This window comes from Euwallacea fornicatus, chromosome 23, assembly GCF_040115645.1.
Source record: "Euwallacea fornicatus isolate EFF26 chromosome 23, ASM4011564v1, whole genome shotgun sequence".
Taxonomy (NCBI): domain Eukaryota; kingdom Metazoa; phylum Arthropoda; class Insecta; order Coleoptera; family Curculionidae; genus Euwallacea; species Euwallacea fornicatus.
This window is the reverse complement of record NC_089563.1, coordinates 3,484,242-3,503,472: the sequence shown is the minus strand read 5'-3', so window position 1 is coordinate 3,503,472 and position 19,231 is coordinate 3,484,242. Positions and strand designations below refer to the sequence as shown.

Genomic DNA, 19,231 nt, shown 5'->3' with positions numbered 1-19,231 from the left:
TGTATAAAATGGTAAAAGGTTTACCAATGAAATGTTAATGAGGATTTCTTATCTGAGCACTTAGTAAAGAGTGAGTGTTATTATCATTTAGTGTTAACTGTGAATTATGTACAATTACACTGCTCTAATAACTCCTACTTGTGACTGAGGCGTGATTCTCAAACAACGATATAGAAAAAAATGAAAAAGCTGCCTCAAACATATAATATAAATTTACCTATTAGCGCGAATGTCTGTTAATTCTCCTTGATTTTTCTGTCAACCTAATACAGTGATTTTGTCCGGACATATGACTGGCATCTACATATGTAAAATCATATTTTGACCACCCACTATTTACATTTTTCCAGCATTTTGTATGTTTAATTTAATATGTTTAGTCGAGAATATACAGTATATTCGCAATCTAGAAGATGAGTTTGAGCCTTTGTGAGAGCGATAAAACCCTCACGTCTTAACGGCGATATCAGAGTTGACTCAATAAACGATGATTTCTAAAAATAGAACATAGCCCTATATTTTAATTCCTTGAAGACCAATTGCCCTTTGGCCGACATAAAAGTATAACGTTATAAAGATAAAAGAATATGGATGGAAATCGATCAAAGTTGTTTTCCAGGACTCTCTTCTGTTCAGTCTACATTATTATTCGGATACATATTTGAAAGGAGGTTTTCGATATTCCTATCCCAATCCCCGGGGAAATCAAACAGCAATCAATCAGTATTAGATGACAGCATTTTTTTGCAACTACATTATACCGGAAATAATGAAATTTGAAGAAAATTCCATTTCCTTAACCGAAATTTCCATTTCCTTAAATATTATGTAATATTTTGGACAGCACTGGGTCAAGCGGTTTTGATAGTGAACAATAATTTATCTTAGGCCCTAAAGGAATTATAATTTGGATTTATATTTAACGAATCAATTTAGAAAATTAAATCTGAATTATGTGAATCCATAAGCTCACCGCTATCGTTAGATCGATATTAAGCAAAATCCTGGGGTTAGAATCGAATATGAATTTCTCGCTTCTCATGCAGAAAAGGGCATGGGGGAGTGAAAATCTGATACTGGTTTATTTTTCTGTTGTTTGGCGTAATACAGTTTCCAGTAGCTTGAGGAATGATTAAGTTTTATAAGAAAATATCTTTAAATTGTAATATTTGCGATATAAATTTTGACGTTCTGTTATATCTTTTTTTACTCTGACACCTGAGTTCACGTAAACTTTTTTGTTTTATTTTGATAACAATGCTATTCAAACCTGTAAATTTCGTGTATTTCAGACTACTTGGAAATGGCTAAAAACTGGTAAATAATACATTTCTTAAATATTTCAAAAGACTTGAAATCGAGTTTTCTTGACTATCCCGGTGCAGTGTCCCCTCGTTATCTCTTAGATGACTTTTGGCCCATAAACCTCAACACTATCACTCTAAAAATAATTTAATGTAACTTCAACCAACTTAGGACCAACTTTGGACGTTAGATAAGGCTTTCTAATAATAAATTGCAAGAGGCCGGAAGCGGAAAACGGGTATTCCGTGACGGCATAATTTCGAATAGCTTTGGCGAATTGCGCCCTTTCAAAGTTTATAACCGCTTTAGAACGAGGCACTTTTTTACATTTTTACATACTTTTTTCAAACATTTAACTCGCTGGTAGATAATAGTGGTTTTCTTCTTTTTGAATTCTTTTTCTTTGCGCCTTATTTTAAACGCTTAATTCGAATTCAGGCGTAGCGGGAAAAGTAGTTTTCGATATATCTGAATGTTGAATCAACAATCTACTCGAATTGCTTGTTATTATAACAGAAAAAACATCTTCTTCCAGGACTTGAATACCGGTCATACTAACAAGTTGAACATAGTAAACAGCATTGTCCAATGTGTTCAATAATCAAAATTGTTTGCTGTCTGCAAACATAACTGTTCAACCAATCCAATAATGAATTGAATACAATAAAAGAATTAAATCAAGTTCAACTTACAGTTTCAAGTATTTCATGTAAAAAGAATTCTAAACTCATTTAAGACAGGTTTTGGGTTGAGTTTTGGGGTATTCGTTTCTCAAAGGAACTTTCTTGCACGCATATAAAATGCAGCAACGTTACCACCTCGTGAAGTGCAAAATTAGCAAAGAACTGAGAAATAATCAAAGGAACAATGAGGTCATGCCTTCCAAGATTAAATTTTTGATTAAAAATTTTAAATTCTTAGGGCTCGCAATTTCACGGCGTGAAGGGTTCATTGCTGTATTAAAAACAAATTATTTAAATTTATTCCTGTAAAGATTAAGCATTTTAATTTGTAATTGGGTCACGACAGGACAAAGCGGTCTCTAATTAATTTAGATTAAAGATTTGCCTTCCTCGCAATTATTCGCATTCGAAAGTCGGCAAAATAAATCGGCATTTGTCCCCTAAATTAACATACTTGAATTGAATCGCAGCAAGATGGATCCACGGTTAATTTACATTTAGATTTGAACAAAAACTAATACATATTTGTAATTTATTCCTAATTGTGTTTCCAAATTTTCCGAAACCAGGACTTCCAAGGCGTACAAAGCAAGGTTTGTTTCGTTAAATTTACATGAAGGTACATCACTCTCGCAAACCATTTTAATTTTTAATTAAGTAGAGGAATCGCAAATATAGCCATGTTTAATGTTTGATTTGACCCTTAGATTCCTTTGAAGAGAACGTTAACTTATTTTTATATTTTATAATAGAAGCAGTGGCCCTCAATTACGACGATTTGAAGTTGAGAGGCGCATATGGGAGTAAGATAAAACTACTTTCCAATATGTATTGATCACGCAAGTTATCTTAGGTGCTAGTTTTTCTTAGTCAGGCCTGTCAAGAGAATTTCATAAATGTGGAAAATACTACCGTTTCAAAAGCTGCACCTATATATACATATATCAATATTCCAATATCGTTTCTTACGGTCTACTCGTAGTTTATTTTATGCCACTAATAAAAATCGATTAAATTAGATTAGAAATTAGAAATCACTTTCTTTGCTGAAATTTTTGTTCCATTTGTTCTTTTTTATATTAGTGAAATCGAAGAAAAAGTAAAATATTGCATGTATTTTCTTGTTGCAACACCTGAACTAATGTGATCGTCATATTTTACACTCTGTATAGCGTTGGTGGGTATGAATACCAATGAATCGGTTATTGAATTTCATTTAAGATAAATTAAATACTGGCGGGAAACAACTCTTGAAACTGCATCAAACAACTTACTCGCTCATTTATAGAAGAGATCTGAAATTTTCAATTTTAAATCGACAAATCTCACTTTGGAGCATCAAAATTAATCAAAACAAAATTTCTCCTCTTATCAACATTCATTGGACCGGTTGTAAAATACAAATAATAAGCAATATAGGTACCTCTAAAATTGTAATTTGCCATCGAGTTTCTACGTAGTAATTAAAGCCGCTGGTGGATATCGAAAGGTAGATAGCTAAAAGGGAATCGAGATAAGAGCATAAGGGCCAAAGGACTCTTAATACTCGTATATTTGGTTATTTGTGATTACCAGTTGAAGCGTCCCTGTCTCAAATTGCAGATCGCGTAGTGCGGCTTAAACAGATCTAATCTGTGTCTAAAGTCTTTTTATTAGAGACCATTTTAATCACTGGACATTTTAGAGATCCATTAGCAACTTTCTTTTGAGTTATTAATAAAAATTTACCCTTGATTAAATCTTCTACCATCGCCCAGCATGCAGAAAATTATATTTAAAATAGTGGTGTCGAAATGGGATGAAATGTGCATGGACATACCGAACTCCTGGCTTTGCGTACCTTTGACGACCCGATCTCCCTGGTGCTGATACCCATCTTCTTGTGCTGTCGCAGCTGCACCGGATAAATGATTTGGTAGTAGTGGGAGCCGATGTTTCGTACCATTTCCTGATTTTGGGTGTATTCGCGGAGCAACCGTTCCACCTCACCTACAATCAAAACGATGCACTATTAATTCAAAAAGTATATACAATAAAATCATTATTTATGGCTATCTCTTAATTTTTGATGCCTCTAAAGAATGGATAATTGTTGGTTCACTGAATTTAACAATACGTATTTTCTTCTTAACATGTTGTTTTACCCACTGTTAGGTGGAAAATTACTTTCATAGATAATAAAATCTCGGTGAAACATACCATTTCACCGATTTTACAACTGTTTATATAAACATATATACACACACATATTGATAATTCTAATACCACCAAAGAGTATTGCAGGGAATTCTAATATACACGATAGGACTGACTATGAGCGTATCACAACGGTACGTCGTGCCTTTGACCCTTTTATAACATACACTGAAAATGAACTATCTATAGATTACGTTAAATACAAAACGGGCTTTAAAGATTTTTGGGTCAAACTAGAAGTAAAAGTTACTATAAATGTATTTCAGGATTTATTTCATTTATATAGTCATTTACGAGAATGTTGAATTGGCATTCAGTCTAGTTCGTAGTAGAAAGATTCTGATCATTAAGATTTTTTGAATTGATATTTTTTCTTATATCTTTTCGTTTTCGAGATTCAAATTATAATCCAAACCCTTGCATATCTCCGCACAAACTTGGGGTGGAATAGAAAAGTTGTATAGTTGATATATTCAAAATAATTTAAAAAATTACAAAAATTTACTCGGCGTTACTGTTTGTGGGTAAAACTCAGAAGTGAGTTAATCTGAAAGGTCATTTTGAGGTAATTTCCGGGGAATATCCTAATATAGGAAACGTAGGAAATATTCGGAAATCTAGCCCCAGAAGCTTGGTTGCACGCGGGTTGAATTTTACACATTAGGTATAGTTGACAAGAAGGAATAAATTCCGGTTAGCGGATGGTTTACCAGATTAAACCTAATATTTATGCGGTTTTCTTGCAAATTGGAAGCGTTTGCCTTTAAATGCAACTAACTTTTATATCGCCGACTTTAAATTCGGATTCAAAATTCGCTGCAGTAAGAAGAGCGATGGAACTTTTGAATTTAGAATAGGACTCTAGAAGTTTTTGAGTGTAAAAGATGTGTCGTATATTTCTTTCAGGTACAAAAAACTTAATTTAAAGCTTAAGCGGAATGGATTTAAGTCTGAAAAGATGCGTTTGTGAAGACTTATTAGTTAATAGGTACAGGTCAAGCTACAAGTAAGCTATACTATACACACGTGATACATATTCAGTTATAAATAATTTTAATAGGTAATTACAAGTTGCTTGTTGTTATTGTAACGCATCAATCAGCTGTCTTATGTTTTATACGTCTTCTTGCGTTTTAAGCAGCTACATGCTAGGGCTAGGGATGTCAGTATTAATCCGAAATAAAAGAACGATCCTCCGCATAATCGATTTGAAACGAGGTTCGGATTATACGGGGTATAGGGTGAGGTTTCCTGGATACTCAAACAGAGACCTCGGTAACTATCCGAGTTAGAAAGTCGCTTAAAATGGCAAACATTTCCAGTTTAAAGGTCGCTTCACATTATAACGACACTCATGCTCCACTCCAGTAGAGCTCAAAATTTAATACATGAAAAAGTAATCAGTGTGCGCACACTAAAGTGACCGTCACGCTCAGTCCTAGAATTCTGTGTCCACTGCAATGTGGAAAGTTTCTCGACATGAAAACGTAATCTTCTGTGACCATTTTTTGGGTTAGAGGAAATTCATTCATTTCCAGTTCATATTTTCCCAAGAAGTCGTGTTGGAAAACACACATTATTTTAATAGAGCCACGTGCATTAGCCCTCGGAATAATTGTTTCTATTTGGCCCGTCCTCAATGTTGATCTTACACGATACTACCTACCTACACTTTTACGATTTTCACCAATTTACGTTGAAGCTAATGCCAACAAGCGGTCAGGCTGTGAATGAGATCATGTGGAAAATATTTATTAAAAAAGACAGGACATAACTATCGAGGTTTCGAGACAAGAATCATAAGAAAAGTTATTTAAGAAAAAAACATTTATGAAAAATATAGTGGTATTTAATAATTCACAGTTTATATCTAAAAAGTTAAATATATAGTGTGTATTGTAAGATATGATTGAACCAATTTCTAAGATAAGGTGCTACGTGTGAAGGAATTCAAAAGTTATCGACTCACTTTGCATCTATTTTTAGTTGGTATCTTCGATAATACACTTGTCTTCCCCTGTACTAGCAAACCGCTAAACCCACACAATTAAACATGGCAAATGAATCAACAAATAAAAAAAATCGTATTGCCTCAAAAAAATCTCCTTAAAAAAATTAAAAATATCAAGTATGTTACAGCAGGCAAGAAACGTCTTTCATTGTAATAAGGCATTTTTCTTTTTTCTAGAAACCATCTGAACATCATTTGGATTATGAAAATTATTTGAAAACAAAACAGGTTTACTTATACATACATTTGGAACTAAAATATTCCTTCCATGCTTAGCTTCTACACGCTTCATTCTCTAGACCTTTTATTGATATTATCAACTATGTATTTCAACATACCACTTAAAAGAGGAATTCTCGTAAAAAAGTTGTTAAAATAGATTTTATGATATTTTCTTGCGAGTGGACGCATCAAATCTTTTACAGCTCTGGACCCTAAGCTCTTATAAGATTTTCGGGTATAGACTCGGAATTGTGAGACAAATTCCGACTGGTCTGCACGTATCCACATTTTATACCCTCTTTAACCGGTTTTAGTGGCACGTATTATCGAAACCTTATTCTATCTTTGAACTTGATTTAGAAATATTGATTCTGAGGCTTCTAACACTTTAAGAAAATAGCAAAAAGACTATTTATTTTTTATTTTAATTTATACGATTTATCGAATCTTGTTTCGTAGTATTTACGTTGTACCAAGTGGTCACTCAAATGAATGATATTCAGAAGCTAGTCAAAACCTCAATGAGCTCCGTAAAAAAATCAGAAAAACACATCGATGAGAGATTCGAATTCATAGGGAATATGGGGACCGATATCTTAAAGAACAACTTGAGGTTAAATAGCATAGATTTCACTTTTATTCTAATTGAATTGTCTTTCTATAAAACTTATTATTGGTAATTAATATTCTTTTTTCTATTCAAAAATTGAGCTTGCAAAAGCTGTTACAGATCCGCTATTATTATTATTAAAATCAGCCCAACGATTGACATCTACAATATCATCGTTATCAAGTTTTTCGAGATCGTTTACTGATGTCGTCTTTGAGCTAAAAAAATCCTTCAACCAAAAACACGTAAGTTTCATCCAAAGCTTAAATTCAGTAAATAAAAATAATCATCTGATTTCGAGTAGTGCTTACTAGGCAAGCACGAAAAAATATTTTATTTGTGGTATTTTTGCTAGGTCACATGACAACAAAGTGCTATATCATGGGGAATAATTTTAAAACTCAATAAATTGTCCAGCTAAGCCTTCAATGTAGACACTGCGTTCTACTTAGGACTTACCCTCAGCGATAATTGAGATGGAGAGAAGATGAATAACAAATTGTAATGAAACTAGAACTACAAAGTGGAAAAAAGCAATTGCCAACGGTTTTGGTTTGATAAACTATTTATGAACTTGCGTGGCAACGGTACAAATTGGTCAAGGTCCCTATCTGCCGTAAAGAGTGATTTGTGGATTTTAGAGCGTACAATTCATAAGTCAGATGTTTATAGTCTGTTAGCAAAATTGTTTTATGTTGGAGTTTTGTTGATAGTCACCAAACATTCAAATTTAATTATTGCAAAAAATTTGGAAGAACGAGATGATGAAATCAATGTTTAATCACATGATATCTGGTAAAAAAAAACATTGATCTATCCCTTAAATTGCACGCCTCACGTTTCCATTTCAAAATATTAAAAGTACACCATAAATTATAACTCAGAAACATTTATCTAAAAGAAAATCTGTTTCTTTCTCTGTTCTCTTAACACTTGATAATTACATAAGTTATCTGAGTAGTATTTATTGCTTTTACATGTTTCATACTAAGAAATTAATTTACATATGTAACAGTAAACCTACTGAATCTGCTAATGTGTATGCAGATCGATTAATACCTGAAACATTGATCAAGTTTTCTGTTAACTGGAAACCAGAGAAACCCCATGTGATAAAGTTTAGAAGCAATAACAACATCACTGAAACCGCTTAACACGGACTGGATAACGAAACTCAAAATTGCATCTCGAAAGTGGAAACCCCCAAATGGAATTCCTCGACCACTCAAAGGCATATTTAGGCAAATTAAGCTTGTGGGCCCTGTATGCAAACTATTCGCCGGGTTAAATTAAACCTTTGATATCAAATTGTAGAAATCGTGCCGAAGACTTTTGGGTCAAACCGCCGAAATTCAGTTTGAGTTGTACTACTACACGAAGTATCACTGTTAAAAGATCAATAGAATTTGATATTTTTTTGTTTGAGAACGTTCTCCTCAGAGAACGATGCTGGGTTACATGTGCTGTTGCACAAGAAATTTACGTAAGTACAATGCTAGAATCATAAAAACAAAAAGGTAAACAAACAGGAAAGAGGAAAACTTTATTCGTATTGCCCGGAAGAACCCTAAATCATGAGGATGTTAGGATAGATAAAATAAGAAAAATTCCCGCTTGATATATGAGTAAGTTTGGCGACATTTCGAGTAAACCGAAAGTTTTATGACTCGTTTGTTGTAAAGTTAATGTGCCGTGAAGTTATGAAGAAAGTTGCGAATTGACGGTTACTTTGGGCGAGAGCGAACCGTCAACTTTCCATAGTTACTTCCAAGCGAAATAGTATCAACTTTTCTGACTTAAAAAAAAAATAATAATAATAATTAACAAGCCAGTAATAGGAGATTGTAAGAATGTTTTGACGTTTCACGAAAGTTAGATAAACTACCAAATATAACTTATATTCAAGTTTGTTCCATTACTTGCGTTATCTCAGAATTTCAATTAATGTCAAAAATAATTCGTTATTGATAAACAACAATAGGGAGGTTTATTTTTCTGATTGCGTTTTCAGGAGCTCGCATATTGTTGCTATGAGTACGCCCATTGATGTGATTTTTGCCAGGCTTGAACACTGCGTCAAAATTTGTATGCTTGATTCGCCTATTAGAGTACAAACCCTTTAGGTAAATCTATCACCAGTTCAGGACTTGATTTAGAGACAGCAGAAAAATTGTTATAATCTTGTTGAGCCAACATTGAAGCGAAGGTTTCATAGTTTCGTTCTCTATCAACTTGTAATAATTGATAGAATAATTGCTAAGATTTGCCTGCATTTTGTAATGTTATTACCTAACTCAAATTTATATTACCACTTTCTGTGAAAATGTTCAAAAATTCCGAACTTGAAAGTTGGAGTGAATTGTTAAGTATTAGTTCTTTGCTTTATTAAAAGTTTTGCACCCTTAAATCCACTTCAACAGTTTCCGTCATGACCCAACTCACTATCAAATAGAGAGGCCAAACATACAACTTTTTAATAATTCTAGTATTAATGTCAATTTATTAAAATCCCAGCAACTTTACCAACAAAATTCCTACAATAGCAATAGCCATATATAATCATATAATTTAGCTTGAATGTGGAATGTAATATTTTTATAAAAAATAATAAAATAATAAATACTACTTTTTGTTGCCATCCGGTATTTGTCTACAACATAAAATACAAAAAATTGTCTGAAAAACACTGAAATTCGAGCGCTGATTCCCTCCTGGGCAGGTCAACAATCCAACATTATCACAGTGACCTTATCGATTTGGCCTGTGTTTTCCCATCTCACGCCCGGGAAATTAAAACAACAAGCCAAAGAGAACCATTTCGGTCGGATGCAGCGATAAACCCTAGATGAGCAGCTCTAATCTAAATTACAATTTTATTTTCTTTATATTTTTTCTATTTGCGGTGGTAAGATTGACGCTAGTGAAATCTGCGGGGATTCATTGTATATAAAGCCGGAAGAGATAGGAACGCAATTTATACCCAGGATGAGCAAAAACAGGAATGGATTCTATCAATTCGTACTTACTTCTTGGGCAATGCATAAGTTAATATATTTTCACATTCTTCGATGCCTCATCAAACTATATCGATAAAAGAAATTTGCAATGCTAAAAAATTCTCATAGACGCGTTGTGGGCTTAATGAAGCACCATTAGTACCTGCAAAGGATGTCGAAACTCGCCTTCGAACTTGTTAATATTTGTCGCAAGATATAAAAGTTTTATCGTATAGAACGAGTAGCTGCGGAACGGCGAAGTTTGCATGTAATACTCGAAACTTTATAGAAATTGCAAAGATAACATCTTGAACCGAACGAAATTAAATTACGTTGGAGGAACAGTTAGAATTCAATTTCAGTTGTGAAATAAAGAAACGAATCGTTAAGGCACAACCTGGTTCTTACAGTGCCCGTCTGAAGCCCCCGATCCTTCTTTAATATTTGAATTAGTCAATCTTTTTTTTACGTAAATTTCGTGGTCTCAGAATTCAACATTGGAAGGGATGTCATTTTGAAAATAACATTTAGATAGAAGTCTTCACGAGTCGATTGTGATGTAGAAAGAAAGAAAAAAATTGCAGAGGTTTAAAATAATTTATCCTTCCCTCCTTTTGCTATGCATGATGAGGAATTTTTGTTTAATGGTACTTTCAAAACCATGAAAAAACTACCAACATCACCGACTGTTATGAGAAATTCTAAAAAGGCTCATTGGTTTTAAAAAAAGTCCTTTGGAGAGAAAAATGATCAGAAACATAAGCATCGGATTATTTTCATATAGCTTCTAATGTCGCAATTTTTATCAATTTCATTTTCATCATTAACATAATCAACAATATCATCATCTTCTGCATCGCCATGATCACAACGAATCTCATCGTTTTTGGAAACTACTTTAAACGAGAATAAATGTGTTAGACTGAGCACTAGAAAACGACTTATAATTTTATATCTATAAGATTAGATCGCAGAAGGCGCAAAATCGTCTAGAGTGAATAAATCTATCAGAGGGAGAGATTCTCCCGTTTTTAATTTATATCATCAGGTGAATTAGAGATAACAATACCTACAGAAAAGCTATCCCGTTGTCCATCCCTAAAACCTCTAAACATCAAAACATTTTCATTAAAGGTGCAACATTAGGGCTAATGAAATCGTCACAGATGCACCGCATGGACATTCAAAATGTTAATTAAGCGCCTCCCGAGCCCCAGCCGAGGGGATTAAGCAGTGTTGGGACACCTAATTTGTTAAAGAGCTTTATTTAGCCCTCAGTTACTGTTGGATGCGACAGGCACGAAACTCATTTATTAATATCAACGGAGGCATTAGCAATAGTAATTATTCTTTACTTTAATATAAAAGAAAATAAGCGTTTGCAGTTTCCACTCAGTAAATAACACACATTTTCTATCTGGTCGAATTGAGGTCTGGAAATCGATAATAGATCTGAGAGTAAGTTAGTGATGCAATTATTATTTGTTACAGTTACTGCATAATTTCGTTATTAAGATTCCATGTGAAAAAATATTATAGTCATTGTTCAAGGATTTGTTGGTTTATGAAGTAACGTGTTTAAAGAGGAAAAAGTTCAACCACAAAATTAAAGTTTTCGTTCACTTTCACATCTGTGGAAAATGAGAATCGAACTTGCACACAATTTGTCAGACCACATTACTTATTAGCGGTACTTTTCTTTGCTAGTTAATTATTGTTCGATTTCGTCATGTTAAACTTCTAGAGAGGAACCTAGTTTGCCGGTCAAATGAACCTCAAATAATAGATATTCGGTTTCATGTCCAACGGAAACCATTGTCTCAAGATTCCATGCTTACTGTTCCGTGTAATCCGTGTTACCTGTGGAGTTTAAATTATGAACCAGACTCATTTGGTTAATATGCTGGGTGTATATTATAGATTCCTGGACGATAGAAATAGTATTACACAAAAATATGTAATATAATTCAATTCAAGTAACCATTCCTTAAAAAAGCATTTATGTCCAAGACTGAAAAGCATATTTAAATAAAAATATACATATACATATATACATATGCGCTTATGTACATGTGTTTTTAGATTAAGAAATTATTTTATGAGCCGCTCGTATGGAAACATAATTTAAATAAATTCGGTACAGTCAAATCGATATTTAGTTTTGCAATAATACGTCACTCGGAAGTGAAGCTTTGGATTAAGAAGGTTCTGGAAACAAAAGAATTGAAAACTCCACTGTCAGTGTTAATGGCGTCTTCGCTTCGCCTCCCGAGTCGCGCGCGAAAATTAGCAAATTTCGTCGCAAAATGTGTATAAACTTTGTAAAAATTTAAGTGGACACCAAGGTTAATTAAATAAAAATATCATGAGTGTTCGTATTGGATTGTGACCGGTGAAAAACGGGTAAAAGTTGCACTTTTAAAACTCGATTTTATTTGGCAGTTCGGGGAATATCGCTTCGTTTCCGTTCGGCTTCTTGAAGCCGCCCATACAGTGCGCGACAATAAAATAGCACACAGTGAAATTTATGTCAAAAGTCATTTGTAATGCATTTTATTTAATAATTTTTTGTTAACTTATGTAATACATAACAAAGGAGAATGATTGCTTTACAATTTTTATGGAAAAGAGGTGTTAATAACTAATACAATCAAAATCGTGAAAAGTTAACGCGACAAAATAATAGCACATTCTTCAAAAATAACTAATATTACAATTATTTAATTAACAAAACTTAATACATTTTTAAGCTAGTACTTTGTACTACCACCTTTATTTTTTATCATCTCTATAAGACGATCTGGTATTGATTTGAATAATTTTTTAATATATTTTCTAGGAATCTTATTCCATTCATAAATAATACAATCTTTTAAATCTTCTGCATTATTAAATTGTCTGCCATTTTTGTACACAGCTCTTGCAAGTTTACCCCAACAATTTTCGATGATATTCAAATCGGGTGATCTTGCTGGCCATTCCAAAATAGTAATATTATTCGTTTCAAAATACTCTTTAACGCACTTTGCGGTGTGTACAGCTGCGCTGTCTTGTTGGAAAATAAAATTTTCTCCTGATATTTGTTTAGCATACTTTTTTAGTTGTTTATCAATTAATTTTATGTACTCACGACTATTTAACCGTCCTTTAATAAAGTTCAATTCAGTCTTTCCTCTATACCCGATACCAGCCCAAATCATAAGGCTGCCTCCACGCATTTGCCAACGACTTAAATAAACTTCCTCCTTTCTCAAATCATGATAGTAATGATTCCACCCATCTGGTCCATCAAGATTAAATTTTTTTCCATCACTAAATATAACATATTTTAATTTTTTTATAGATTTCAGATGTTTTGTCGCAAACTGCAAACGAGCCTCTTTGTGCCTTGAAGATAGGGGTGGCTTCTTTTTAAGTTTTTGATGTTGTATGATTGAGGAATGTTGAAGTACACGTTGTACGTTTCTGATATTAGTATTTATGCCCACTGAATCAGCTATTTCTCTGGCCGTAGCAAAAGAGTTTGATGCTGCTCTCAAAATAGCACGTTTCTCACGGTCTGTTAAAGCTGGTGGTCTGCCCTTACCTTTTTTTTTGCCATAATTACTGGGATTTTTAATTAAATTATATATTACTTTGCGGCTTCTACCCACAATTTTGGCAATTCTTAATATGGAATATTTTTCTTTCCATAGGCATAGAATCTTAGCGATTTCACTCTCATTTAACTTTGTACCTCGCCCCATGACTTCGAAAATTGAATGGTATTTGTGTTTATTTATATTGCGTATGAGTTTCATCCTTCATAAAAAAAGATTAAGCATAAATACTTCAAATTACTATTCGCTGAATCACCGCAGAGATAAATCAAACCAAAATGTGCTATTATTTTGTCGCGTTAACTTTTCACGATTTTGATTGTATTAGTTATTAACACCTCTTTTCCATAAAAATTGTAAAGCAATCATTCTCCTTTGTTATGTATTACATAAGTTAACAAAAAATTATTAAATAAAATGCATTACAAATGACTTTTGACATAAATTTCACTGTGTGCTATTTTATTGTCGCGCACTGTACATGAAAAGACCTCGAATCGAAGTAAAAATTTCTGCGATTGAATAGAAAAAAGTCATAAACGGGCATGAGGCTGGATAGTGCAGTGTGTGCTGTGTCGAAAATAAATAGCAACTGAAATGTCTCTACTCAGTGATTGCGGAATGACAGTTTTGTTTGACAGGATTCTAAACGGATCAAAATTCCACAAGATTTGTTAGAAATTTTTATTAATATTATTGAAAATTGTTGTTGGTTGCGGAGGAAGATTGTTTGATATATATATATATATATATATATATATATATATATATATATATATATATATATTGATAAATGATTAATTTAAGATGAAGGTGTTAATAGTTTTAAAGAATATTAAGTTTATGTTGATGTTTACAAGAAGGATCGTGTGAGATGTGACTCACGCTGGAAAACAGTAAAAAGCAATATGGGAGGTCTACAGCGTAGTAGTACTATGGTTGAAGATTTACGCTTATAACATGTGCTTTAAAAAAACGGTCATATATAATTTCGACATATTTGACACCGAGCCCGTATGTCGTTGATATACTTTAGGTAATTTCGAACATAAACAAATAAACCTAACTTCACTTAAATACGGCTTTGTTTATCTTTATTTTTCGTTGAATTTTATTACAAATTGTCATTTTCAAAGCTCTACGGACTTGTGTGTTGGTTAGTTAAAGTTTTTATACGTGCTAAAACAATGTTTACATTCAGACAAAAAGACTTTATGGTTGAGTTTTATTTTCGGAATGGCAGTTCATAAACGGTGAATTGGCTTTTGAAATTCAACCAAGTCTTTTCAGCATTTTTTGTAAATGGGGCAAGTAAATAAATATTAATTAGGTTTATTTATGTTTTATTTGTTCTTGGCCGCTAGTAAAAATTAAAAGTGATGCTAGGTTTATTTGTTTATGTTCGAGATTACGTCGAACACATCAAAGACTTGCGGACTCAGTGACAAATAATTTCAAAGCGTACTTGACCGAATTTTTTTTAAACACTTGGTACTTGTTGAGATAAGATTTTTATTTTTCCCTGTGTAAAGACATTTTTAAAAACTTTACAATTTATTTGCATTAAGTGTTCGGTGTTTGATCATTGTATTAGTAATTATTGTAAAATTTTATTTTCTGTATTGGTGACCACTCTAAGTGATTTTTGTCACTGTTTACATGTCCTTCTTCAAGATTCTACGTTGTATACATATTATTTCCGTGGTTAGTCCGAGGATACACGTGCAAAAAAGGGTGTAAAGTTATTTGAAGGTTTGGAGACCATCGTATCATTGCGAAAGGTAAATTGTCAAATTTTTCACATGTTTTCGCATCAATATTGATTTTTAAATCCTTCAGCCAAGTGATAGGACAACAAATAAGATAATTTAAGTATAGAATAAGCTAATTATTCAGATAGCTCGAAACGAAAAACGTTTGTCATTATATTTTACAGTTGTCGAGATACATCATTTTCACATATAAGTACTTCGAAAGTGTTGAATTTTTTTCCAAAAAATGTCAAAGGGGGGAGATACCCATGTTTGCCACTTTTCAAATTGTGAATTGCGATAATTCGGGCAGTAGTGAGGAAATTGCCTCAAAAAATAGTTCAAATTAATCGTCTCGATGAGCTTTTTAAAACACCGCAAACTGTTCGTCAATATTTATTAAATGTTCTAAGCTAAAGCATCATTTGCTTAAGATAACATGAACTTAAAAGCTCTTAGAGTCATATTATTGATTACAGTTGGAAAGTGATTAAAGAGAGTAAGGGAAACATCCGTATGGCTCTTATGTGTATTAATCATAAACACTGTTTTATCCAATTGTAGAGAAGGTATCCGAACATGAGCAATTCAAGCAAAGAGGTCATTCCTAGGGTTCCAGAGTTCAGGCAACAAGACTCTCTGTTCACCAATCTCAAGATGTGCAACCACTCCACTAAGTTCCCCGAGAACTTAATGTTGTAATTAAACAACTCAATGTATGTTAAGTCGATAGGCCTATTTTTAAAAATTATAGGGTTAAATTTTCCTTACACTAAATGACCCTTATATCAATATATCGAGTTATTTGTGCTAGATGGCAGGGAATATTGAGATTAAAATACGATGCTTTCAAAAAATTTTATTTTTGGTCTATATAGGGGTTCATTATGGACCGAGGATCGATCCTTGTGGGATTCTATTCATTACTTGGTGAGACGATAATTTGCGTCTCAAACACTCAACTATCTGGGTCCTATCTTGAAATTAAAATTCTATTAGGCCATTAGTACGCCCGCGAATTCCATTTTCGCCCAATTTTTCCAGAAGTGTTATGCCTGAAATACATTCAAATGCCCTCGAAAGGACACACAAGACGGCAATTGCACCCTTCCCTCCCTTGTAAAGTTTCTCACAAATTCGGCCACGAACTGTCCAATCTCCTGGCTTGTCGACCAACCCCTCTGAAAGCTAAAGTGTGAAATCGAAAGTAGCTCCTGATTCTCTAGGAAGCTCGATAATTTATTATTAATAGCAATCTTAAGAGGCTTTGGAAACGGACGGAACTAGAGATATGGGACGATAGTTTTTGCGCTTACCGTGCTCTTAAAGATTAAGATGACCTTCTAGTTTTAAGTTCAATGGAAATATTCCAGGTTTAAAACATTTGTTTCAAGCAATTAAGGTTACCAGATATGCCGACAAAACTGATGTGAAATTCAGAATAAGATTATTTACGTCGTTTGCACCCACATAATATTTTAATTACCTAAGCCAGGCTTAACTTGATAGCTAATTATCCAAAAAAATTGGGCATTGCTGTTAAATGAAAATTCTTGAATGTCCATGATTTTTATTAAGTTTTTTTAAAAGCCATATTAATCAGGCATTTTTATCGCTCAAAGTAATAAAGCAGTTAATTTGTTAAAATTTCAAAAATCTATTCGTCATTGTTCCAAAAAAATACGTTCTTTCTTTAAAGGTTAATTCTTATAGTCATTCCATTAATTGTTTTAACTGTTCCTTCCGACACTAAAAATATTTTTCAAAAATGCGTGTTTCAAATCTCTCTCGTATCTAATAGAGCATTCAAAGTTTTCACGATAAAATGTCCTTCTTATTTAAATATTCGCATAGCTACTGACCTCTCGAAAGCTGAAGCAAATTTTATTAAGTTTCGAACCTACATTGCCAATGTACCTTTGCCAAGATAATGTATTATAGAATTCTATATTCACGAATTTTGCGTAATTACTTAGTCAAAAGATTTTTACTGCGCGCTCAGGTTTATTGACATTATTTAAATTTGCTGTATTTCTTTAAAATATTACAAAGTTCGTTTTCTTCCAAACCATAAAACTTATTAGAATCCATCCTCGATATTAAGACACCAGTAACATCTGTATAGTAATAGTACATGATATATTGGAGTGTATAAAAAATTATAGACGCAGTACGCTGCTTTGGATAACTCTATGGTTAATTGTAATGATTTGTAAACATTTTTGACGTAGTTCTCTTATGATCTGTACTATGTGCAATATAACAATCAGTTTAGAATTGTACTACCACAGAGCCCGTAGTATATTCATTAAACTACTCCTAAGCGTTAATATGGTATTTTGGATGCTTATTCTTGCATAAATAATTTTGTATTTTAAGCTGGTTTTGAAAAAAGTGTGCTTTGTCTACAAGTATTTATGGTGGGCGCATACTAAGTATGCGTGCTATGCTTTTGCTTCTTGTTTTTCCCATCTTTGACATCTGTTTGGATTACTAATCTTTAAAAAGTAGAAAAAGTATTTTTTTTTAAATTTAATAATAAAATTAAAAAAAAATTATGATAAATTCAAACATTCAAATCATGGTTGTCTGAAATTTAAAGTCGTGGAGTGCAGTTTAGACGTGTGCTAAAATCTCATTAGCAAATGTTGGCACAATTATTGCGTTGCTAAATAATATTTAGCCCATATCAAAAAATTGTGTGTCGAATCCCCTGATAGCGATTATCCACAACACAGGAAATCGATTTCATTTGCTTTTAGTGGAAAGTGGTGTGCATCGGATAAATGAAAATTGGACTTTCGTCTCCTCATCTAAGCCATAAATCAGCGTAACTGAAAACAGTGAATTAAACGCCAGAGAGGTATTCGGCTCGACAAAGGCTTTCATTAACTTTTTTCAGCAGGACTTGGGATCCCATCTACGCCATGGGACAGCAAAAATTGATCGTTGTTGGATAGAATGAGATTTTGTTTCAAAAGCCGAGGCCCGAATGTATAATCCAGAGCTTTAGCTTCGAAAAGTAAGCAACTTCCGCGTAGCCGTAAGCAAATTGCTATCCCTTTTAGTGTTTGTTTGCCTTCCTGCAATTACTCCTAGGTGTAACCCGAGAAACTTTTGCTTAAACAGGTACTTCCATTAACTACTTCCATTATCCGGTAGAGAAATTTACAGACACTTGTTTCGCTCAATTCAATTTCCAACTCGACCCACCGAGCATAATTACGGACAAAATTGGGTTTCGAACCAACAAAGGAAGCTGCCGTGCTCATTTAATAATGCTTAGTTCTGGAAAGCTTAATACAACAGCCTCTATGCTATGATGCTAGAGATTTAGTCTATAAGTACGGGAACGGAAATGTCACAATTTTATGCTGTAAAGCTCAAGGTACTGCTTAATTAAAATTTTAATCTGAGCTTCCGCTGAGTTTACGGGTTTTGATTCCCTGGACGAAGTACGCAATTCCAAGTTGGGGAACAACATATTACAAATCAGAAGTGGGATTCATTGGCCATTTGTCAGCTCTTCATCACACGGTTGGAGCTCTTGGTGTGAAAAATGGCCCCCCCATCCAAACAGCGGACACGTAGTATAGTAAATTGGGGCTGTTTGCCAAGCAATCACGTGCGGTGCGTGACGTCATCAGTATCTCGATTTATATCAGTGGCCAGGTGGTTTTTATGGCGCTTTTCGACGCCTCGAAGTGTCATGAATTTTTGATTATGTTAATCCAAATACGGCAGCTGGAAGGCTTTTCGATTCTGGTCTAGACGATTTTTTTCTCACTTTCGTCCAGGGGAAACTTGCGCCTAAAGACATTACTTTTGTAGAGAAAGGCGAGTTTTGTGATTTTGGGT

The 19,231-nt window shown here is 33.5% G+C and overlaps 1 protein-coding gene across 13 annotated transcripts in view; it reads right to left on the bottom strand.

Moving 5' to 3' along the window:
• mmd (mind-meld) overlaps positions 1-19,231 on the bottom strand; it is a 341,450-nt gene that overhangs the window by 83,497 nt on the left and 238,722 nt on the right. For 11 of the 13 annotated variants that reach the window (XM_066295889.1, XM_066295897.1, XM_066295893.1 and 8 more), the window contains exon 3: positions 3,808-3,977. In XM_066295889.1, coding sequence (XP_066151986.1) covers positions 3,808-3,977 — 170 coding nt within the window. The remainder of the gene's footprint in view (positions 1-3,807; positions 3,978-19,231) is intronic. The other 2 variants (XM_066295888.1, XM_066295892.1) reach the window with 1 other exon arrangement.